We start from the raw sequence: 9,515 nt of genomic DNA on the forward strand, positions 1-9,515 counted from the left end.
CTAGATTCCACAGTAAGTCAGTACATATCAAAATATATCAATAGCAAACGAATTATTTATAAAATATATCAAATCTTATTATAGATATTAATTGAATGTAAATAATCAAAGATTGATTGCACAGAAAATGTATCAAATAAACGTTTCATAAAGGGTACATTATAAAATCTGCCACATATTTGTTTTAAATCAGCGCATTCAATCATAAAGTGTTTGACTGTAAATGGTTAATCACATGCATGACAGCAAGGTTGGTCTTCCTCATGTAAAGTGTAACTATGTGTGATGTAGGTATGGCCTACATTGTACCACAGAAACACTTTACTACATACCGTATTCGACGTAATTGACTTGACACCCTTTCTCTTTTTCTAGAGGAATTAAATTTATATGTACCCCCTTCTCAACGATTAACAGTACTTGCACTCTTAAATCAGAGCTCTATGTCCAGTGACCGTGGCTGAACTTCCGTGAAGTGGATTGTTTAGCCACGATCACGATTTCCAAACCGTCAGCCACACTGTAATGTTTATAATGTCCTCCTGTTATAATGTAGCAACAGTTACAACTGCACAAGTTGTACTATGAAAACCCACATTTAATCATCCTAATAAGCGCACGATTTAAGCTATTTTAAAGCGCCCTAGGCATTTATTACGGCGAAAATACGTTTTTGGGAAGAGTGTCCAGAAGTCATTATTTCAGAACTATCACGTGGAGATACTGGGATTGGTTATAGCACTCGAGGGTAATATTGCCGCACAAATGCATACTGCTTCAACACTGAAACAACATGCATTTTTACCTACCGAAATCTCAATAATTCCGAAAATGTTTTCCTCGTGTTTGTAATTTGATATCGAAAGGTTTTAAGACTTGGCTTTTCTACGACATTTGAAAAGAATAGGCAAAAGTCCGTGTCTGAGTTGCCCTTTACAAGCACTTCAATTCAATCAGTGGTAGATATAAAAAGATGAAATAGCAAAGGAGTAAAGTTGTAAGCGCAAATAAAATCACGTAGCCGAGATAAAGATGCAAATTTTTTAGAAATTCAAGATTTCCCTATAGTATGAGGGTCGCCACTTGACAGCTCTTGACTCGACAAAATTCTCGATGCAATAAATTCGTTTTATTATACAGTTACAGTATAGGCATTTTGGCAGTAGTCATGGCATTGTTCCTAAAGGACAAACTTAACAAAGGATTGCAATATCCCATGGAACTCGAACACCAGACGCAACAAATCTTAGTCATAACGCTTAGCGTTAATGCTGTCTTCAGTATTGATATGTTGTTTCTTCATTACAAGTTTGGGCAATATATTGTTTTACATTTGATCTAGTTTTAATTACTTCACTGATGAGACACATCTACTTGTTTTAGGCTCCAAAGGAGATCTGGACTATCCGGTGCCTTCTACTCACTGCAATGTATTGCCTCGCGCCTTAACATGGAACAGTACTGTACCGTCAGGCTTTCTCTACAGGGGAGTGTATCACAACCTTATCTGCCAGCCCACAGTTGACCTAAGTAAGGAGAAGTATCTGGCGTGTCTCAAAGATAGACCTGTCATTTCGATTGGTGATTCAACAACGAGGCAGTGGTTCATCCGTCTTGCGACTTTCTTAAATATCAAGGATTCGGCACATATTTCAGGTCATGCATGGCAAAAGTTCGCCCGTGCGTATAACACCAAATTGGGATTGGACACTGAATGGCAGCCGCACGAGCTTCCCTTCCACGGGACACCAGGGTCAGATCGGAAAAACGTTAAATCTGTAGCCCATAGACTGGACAAAATCCCGGGGAACAGCTCTGCCATTGTAATCATCCACTGGTATGGGCACATCGCTAGGTGCTGTGATCACGTAGATTTACGGGACCACGTGCGACATGCAAAGGCTGCCGTTGTGAGGCTTCTGACGAGGTCCCCTGATGTTCAAGTTTTCATTAAAGGTCCTCACCTCATAACTTATTTCAATGCAAACAAGCCATATGCCTACATTGGAATGTTCGTGGAACAGGTTTTACTGGAAGAGTTCAATGATTTACTACACAAAGTAGTTTACCTTGACCAGTGGGACATGTCAGTGGCAAACGAAAACGTCAATATTCATCCAATTCCACTGTTGGACGATATATCACTGAACAATCTTATCAATTTTGCATGTAAAGCAAGTTAAAGCTTGTTGTCAATATAGGCTTTCATGGTTAAGTGTGTAATTGAATATAGAAACCCCGATAGAACCTTACTCATCAATTTTCTATTATAAAATACAACTATCTTTTTATCAAAATAATACGAATATAATACTCATTTTGTGAAATAAGCATTTGTGCTTAGAAGTTTGTCCTTCTATAGAGTAACAAGCAATAAGTTCATCAATTTTCTTGATGTATGCAGATGATATGGTGCTATTGGCCGACACTGCTGAGGGTTTCAGAAATATTTGATACGTTAATAAGACTAAGTGCCTTGTAGTAATCACGATGACCGTCTGTCTGTCCGTCAACACTTTAAATTCTCGCGATAATCTCGGAATCCAGAAGAGTAATCTTTGTGGAATTTGACATGGTGATACAGAGTGAAAAGTAGATGTGCAATACTATTTGGCAACTTTTTGCTGTTTTGTTAACGTTCCACTCCCTATACGATCATCGACAACAGTTCACTTAAAGCAAAGAACATTTTAATTCTCCATATTTTCGAAATATTTCAATTTAAACGTGTCGTTTTTAGTCAAACATCAAAAGCTGCATTACCAATGCTACCAACTCATCACTGTTTTTATGTAAGGATTTTGTGTTGATTTAGTTGTTTGTTTTGTAGATTTTCCTACGAATGCACATGGAATATGTACATTTACATGTATGAACCATACTTTCAAAATCTCATAACTTTTGCAAGCATGTCGCAAAATCATATGGAGTAGACAAACTCTCGTTCAACTAGCATTTGTTTTATCATCCAAGGTTTACCTAAATGCCATTCAATACCATTTCACATAAAACGAGAGTGGGCTCATTCTGTGACATTGCCAGTAGATATAGAAATGGGTATATTATATCTAGCTATATAACGAGGGTTTGTTAACCCTGTGTATAATGATGTGAAATGTTTTTCTTTTTCCCAACCTTACATTTTTTTTAATCACTTTTATTCACAATTAACACAATTGACACAATACACATAAACTCACACATTAACATTCATGTACATACTTTCTGGTGTGTTGCTGTTCAAGAATGAACCTTTATGTATTACATATAAATCGTCTGCTATAAATAGTACTGTTGTTATTTCTTCATTTTCTCGATTAGATTTGATGCTCTCTGACCACCAGGGATTGATTTTTTAATTTTGAACATTTACCATCCAGAACAATGTTTTGTCGAACATCCCATATATCACTGATCTTGATTATATCACTTTCTGCCCAGTTTCTAAAAAATAATAGGTTTTTCTTAAACAATAACTTATGGTTACTAATTAAACCTTGGTTTAAAATTATTTTTTGGAAATATTGTTGTACATTCTTAGTAATGTTTGCCAGTGTACTAGTGCCTCCTCATATATTGATGGCATTTTTAGGGTTAGACTTTTTGTACTACTGCATTTACATAAAAAATAGTTAGTGAAGAATTTCATGTCAACACTTTGTAGTTCAATATTTTCCCAAAATATTCCATGTATCAATTTCACTATGTATACTTCTGTATTTAAGTTTTATTCTGCTAATTTTTATGATTGTGTCTATATCAATCATTGACAACCCCCATTTTGCTCATTCTAAGTAGCATGTTTGTTTTGATACTTTGTTAACTTTGGTTTAAACTTTATTTTATTCAAATTTTGTTTGACAATACATCGAAATCCATGTTTTATAAAACAGAAAAGGAAACAAAAACAAGTGTCGTGACACTTGTGTAAAGGGCCTGTTTCCAGTAATGTTAATTCTCCATAGGAGCCTGCCCCCATATAATTTCTTATCTAGCTCAACTACTGTTTTTTTTCTTTTCCGAAGAATAATTTTACACCTTTCCGACACCCAGATTTCATAATTTCAGTGAAAATGTATTTTTATAAAGTTGTCAATTTCAGCATCAAAGACATAAGTTCGTAAATAAAAGAAGGTTATCTCGAAATTGTAATTCGCAACATAGTATAAATTTCTTTTGATAAATATTTCCAAAACATCGTGTTTATTCATAAAACATAAAAAAAAAAATTCTCGGATGAAAATGCACTTGCAGAGACACAATTATGAAGAAAAATGCCATAAAATTGCAATTTTCTCCCGTTATATAGTTTTGGATGCAAATTTCCATCAGAAAATCGGATAGAGCTTTACTTGTTTCATATGTGTACCAAAAATCAGCTAATTCCATGTGGTGGAACGTTCTCATATCGCCGCCTGAATGTGGTTGTAAATTGAAAGAAAAGGGGAAATGAGTAACAACCTTGTCTGAAACCCTATTATATAGCTTATTATATACAAACTTTTATATTGAATATCAGAGCGGATATTTTCATGACAGTTTTATGATGTGTAACGACTAAATAAACAGTATCGATATAAAGATTTACACTGAGGACACCCTGATACATGAATACTGTTCTATCTCAAGTTGTCCTCTTCTGAATTTTCTGATCGTGTGGCCTTGTACATTTATCCGTATCTTCTTGTCTTTGTCTATACGTTTACGGAATCATTGACTCGACGCTAGCTATTCTTGTCTCACTTTCCTTGTTTTATTGTCCCATCTCCAAAGCGTTGTGGCTCTGTCAGGGTTGGGACCCTGACTTGTCTCACTTTCTTTGTGCCTGCCGACCACGCCACATCGAATAGATAGATTATCCATATGAAATACTTTATTTTGTTCTAAGTAATCAATCAATTCTGCGCTTCTTGGAGGTATTGAATGTGATTTATTATATTGTCTTGTTATTTTGTGTAATTAGTTGTTCGTTATTTATCACACATTTTCGCATAATTGTACCAAACTACTAAGTATTAGCTGTTTACAGCAATCATCGGTGGCTTGCTATTTTGTTACTTTATCGACGCTTCATAAACCAATCGTTATTGTTTCAAGATGGAGGGTAAATGTGTTGGAGAAGGGTGTCAAGTATACTTCAAGAAACGTAGTGGCAATAAGAACAGAAGTGCACGCAATGTAAATAGTCCACAATATAAATGGCTCCTAGATACGCTGGTGCAACAAGGATTGATGTCAGCAAAGGAACAAGCACTTATTTGCCAGAAGTGCTACATGAAGTATCTTCGGAACAAAAATCAGCCTGAACCTGAACCCGAGCAGAACCAGGAAATAGAGGAAGAAGACGACTCCCCGTCCCATATCCTGCCGTTGCTGACCCTTCATGATCTTTTGAATGGATCATCTTCACACAAAAAATGCTGTCTCTGTCTTGTTACCTTTGCAAGAAATGGAACAAAATCATCAGTCTTACCAAAACGTGCAAGACATCACCTGATCTATTCACACAAACTGTGGTGTCCCACCTCATCCCGCGTCTGCTCCATTCACCTTATTGGTAACGACTTAGATCCGTCTACAGAGGTTGTCCTTGATGGTAGAGGTTCCTTGGAATCTCAGTTACCATCAAAATCGTCCGAAATCATTAATGACCTCCTAGAGGTGTCGCACGTCCTTTCACAGAACCAGTCTGCGTTTACAATAAGCTTTTCTTCTCTTGATGACTCGGCATGCATGGCCTGGACAGGTTGGTCCAAAGATCAGTTCCTCGAAATCCACTCGCACTGTTCCCCATATCTTTCATCTGGTATATATACCAAGACTACACACGATGCTCTATTACTGTTCTGGGTAAAACTGAAAACCGACATTTCCTGGAGTCAGTGTTCTTCTCTTTTTGGAATTTCCAAGTCAAGTGTGTCCAAAACTTTCCACTCCATAGTACAGGCATTAGACACATCGATAGTCCCACAATTTCTAGGTCCGGATCACTTGACAAGAGAACAGTTGCTCGGGCACAATACTGTCTTTTCAGAAGCATTTTTTGGAGATAAAGCCACTGCCATATTAGATGGCACCTATATTTATATCCAGAAAAGCTCCGACCACAAGCTCCAGAGAATGTCCTACTGTGGCCAGAAGAAGAGAAACTATCTCAAATTCATGAGCATCGCCTTACCAGATGGCTACATTCTGGACACAGTAGGACCATTCACTGGCAGCGAAAATGATGCTACAATTACAAAAAAAGTCATGGACAAGCTAGTTACTTGGCTACAACCAGACGACAACGTTGTCGTTGACCGAGGTTTTAGAGATGTCCTACCAGTTCTCGAAGCCTCTGGCCTCAATGCTAGCATGCCGTCATACCTGAAACCCGGTCAAAGTCAACATTCTGACGTCCAAGCAAATCTTGACAGAACTATCACCAAATCGAGGTGGATTGTGGAATCCTATCATGGTCGTCTGAAACACTGGACGTTCTTCCGAACGCAATTGGTGTCTAACAGCTTTATCAATGTCATCGAGGCTTTGCTTCGAACCGTCACAGCCTGTCTGAATGGTATTAGAGGACCGATCTACCAGAGATCTCCAGAGAGAGATGCCAAAGATAGGCTAATGGCTGAACGTATGAAGGACCGTTTGACAACACCGAATGGTTTAGCTCAGAGAGTCAAGACAGATCCGGATCTATCTAGACGGGCAAGGTCCGAGTTTGTCAAGATGGATGCATCTTCCGTACTGTTTCCCCGTCTCGATCTTGATTACTTGAGAACCATTACGTGTGGAACGTATCAGATATCTCTGGCTCCTGGTTACATCGCCGAACATTTAAGTGATGACGGAGACTATGAGGTGTGGCTTTACCAGCACTCCCCAGACCTTCTCCGATGTCAAATACATTCTCGACACAAAAGCCAAACGAAATATAACGTTTGGATACGGTTCACCGTTTCACCCGATGTTGAGGCCCCAATAAAGGACTACTACTGCCAGTGCCCAGTTGGAGAGAGAACGATGGGAATGTGTGCGCACATCTCCAGTATCTTGTACTACCTTGGGTATTACAGGACGCTGGAAAACCCTCGACCATTACAACCACAGGTAAAGAAATTCCGACAAAACTTGAAATAGTTTTCCATGCGGCAACGGAGTGCATATGTCGAAAGTATGTTTGGGGCTCGATATGAAAGATCCCCGTTACCATGTGACTAACCAAACTTATAAATATAGGTATTATACAATCGCCCGTAGCTATGAACACTCCCGTAAATGCGAAAACCAACCAAAATCATAAGGAACACGTTTTGTTTGTTGTTCTGTCTATTTGTCAGCCAATGTCTTCAACCACGGGGACTTGTGAAGTAGCCATCTTGGATTTTTTTTATGAAAAAGTGTTTCTCTCACTTTTTTTCATATCTGTGTACATATTCTCAACATACCGAGCAAATACTCTCGTTTTTTTGTTAATTATCTAAAGAAAGTCGAAAATCGGCAATTCAACCATAGGCTAATTCAACCCAACATTTGAAAATGTTCCACCACTTACATTTTGATGATTTTTCCTCTCATCAATAGCATATTACGTACTGTTTAATAGGATAAAAATTGGTTTGCATCCAACGCCCATAAAAGGGTGTATTCTCTAAAAAACACAGTTTTTGTGTCTGAAATGTTATATTCGAAAATGGCATTTTTGAGATTGTTTCTTCCATAAAACAGCCAAAAGGCGCGATGGAAACATGATTTTTTGTCACAATCATGCCATGAATGTATTCTTTACGGTGACCATCATTTGATTAGATTTTCATTAATATTTTACATAACATGCACATTTTATCAACACTTAGACAGCTTATGAAAGGTACAACTTTGAGAAGCCATAAAAAACAAACCAAGTGACCTAAATCTTTATAGATTTGTGACCACAACGGCATGGGCAATGCACCACCAACAGGAAATTTGAATCAGAGAAGGGGCCGTTCTGGAAACCGGCCCTTTGTTAACTTTGCTGTTCCATATATATTCATATATCAAATTATTTATTTGTCTTATGAATGTGTCTCCTATGGTATTTTGATTTAGTTCATATGTACATAATAAGCATATAAGTGAAGCGAGAGACCTCTTTTTTCCATTTAATGATAATGTTTTCTATTTTACGTATTTTATCATCCCATATTTTGTTCTTGTCTGTAATATATCTAGTGCTTTAACATAACCTTTCGTCCAAGTTATAGCTCTAAAGTTTGAAGGCCTCTATGCGACCTATATATGCCCTTTAGACTTTTTAACATTAATTTTTGCACCTGAAGCTTTCTCGTATTTGTTCAGTACTTCAAATGTTATTTGTTTTGAGTATTCGTTTCCTATAAATAATTTCGGATCGTCAACAAACATGCTTATTTTTGCTTGACATTTCATTTTATTGACCTCTGGTACATTGATACCTTAAACATGTGTATCGCTTCTTACCGTGCATGCATATGATAGGTTCCGCTTGCAAACTGTAGAGCATCGGTGGTGAAGGGCATTCCCGTTTAACTGATCTACTGATAGTGAAGAATTTTGATAAATGACCGTTAAAGAGCATACAGCATTGAGACTTTTAATACGTCATATTTATCCATCTGATCATATTTCCCCCAAAATTAAATTTTCTTAAACTTTTTTCCAACCATCCCCATTCTACTCTGTCAAACGCTTTTGGTTGGTCTAAAAAGATTATTGCCCCATCTTTGTTTTCGGAATCTACATATTCCATTATACCTGATAGCAACCTACCGACTCTTCTATATTCCTTTTCTTGATAAATCCCCTCTGATCTCCATGTGTTACGTTCTGCACACTAGGTTTAATCGCAAAGCTTAATTTTTTGTAATAATCTTATAGTCGGTATTTGAATGTGTAAGTGGCCTCCAGTTCGCAATAACTTCTCGTTCCCCTGTTTATACATACACGTAAGCGTAATTACTCCTTTGTATTGTGTTGTTAATAATTCCTTTTCATCAAATATTTCTGGTTCTACCTCTCTGGATTCATTCTTAATTGTATTCCAATATATTTGGCAAAATTCTGCGACTATTACATCTGTCCCTGGAGATTTTTTTTATTTTTTTTAATTTTTTTTATTTGTTTATTTTCAAAGTATTTTTCACATTACAGTAACATATACATTTCATTATACATACTGAATTCCACTTTCACACATACTTTCATACTAATTAATATTGCTCTTTTTGCAAGTGAAATTTTATTTTATTGTAATGTTATATTAGAAAGGAAGGAAAATCAGAAAAGAGAAACAAGAAAACAAAGAAATAGAGGAAATAAAGATAGGTAAATGGACAGAAAGAAAGACAGACAGATAGACAGACGGAAAGATAGACAGACAAGAGGAGAAGTACCAGTATTAAACAAACCAATTTAAAGGATAGAAGTCTGGTAATATATAGGTGTCAGTAGCTAGGTAATTAAGATAATACATTGAATGTTTAAATTTGGTCTCTCTCTTT

At 36.8% G+C, this 9,515-nt stretch overlaps 1 protein-coding gene across 2 annotated transcripts in view; it reads left to right on the forward strand.

Annotated features, from left to right (window-relative positions):
* LOC110451425 (NXPE family member 4-like) overlaps positions 1-3,790 on the forward strand; it is a 28,896-nt gene extending 25,106 nt beyond the window's left edge. For both annotated transcript variants that reach the window (XM_021499437.1, XM_021499436.1), the window contains exon 6: positions 1,384-3,790. In XM_021499437.1, the coding sequence (XP_021355112.1) occupies positions 1,384-2,183 (800 nt within the window). In that variant the 3' untranslated portion in view covers positions 2,184-3,790. The remainder of the gene's footprint in view (positions 1-1,383) is intronic.
* Positions 3,791-9,515: the final 5,725 nt, after the last annotated feature.

The sequence above is a fragment of the Mizuhopecten yessoensis genome, unplaced genomic scaffold (genome assembly GCF_002113885.1).
Source record: "Mizuhopecten yessoensis strain PY_sf001 unplaced genomic scaffold, ASM211388v2 scaffold6015, whole genome shotgun sequence".
Taxonomy (NCBI): domain Eukaryota; kingdom Metazoa; phylum Mollusca; class Bivalvia; order Pectinida; family Pectinidae; genus Mizuhopecten; species Mizuhopecten yessoensis.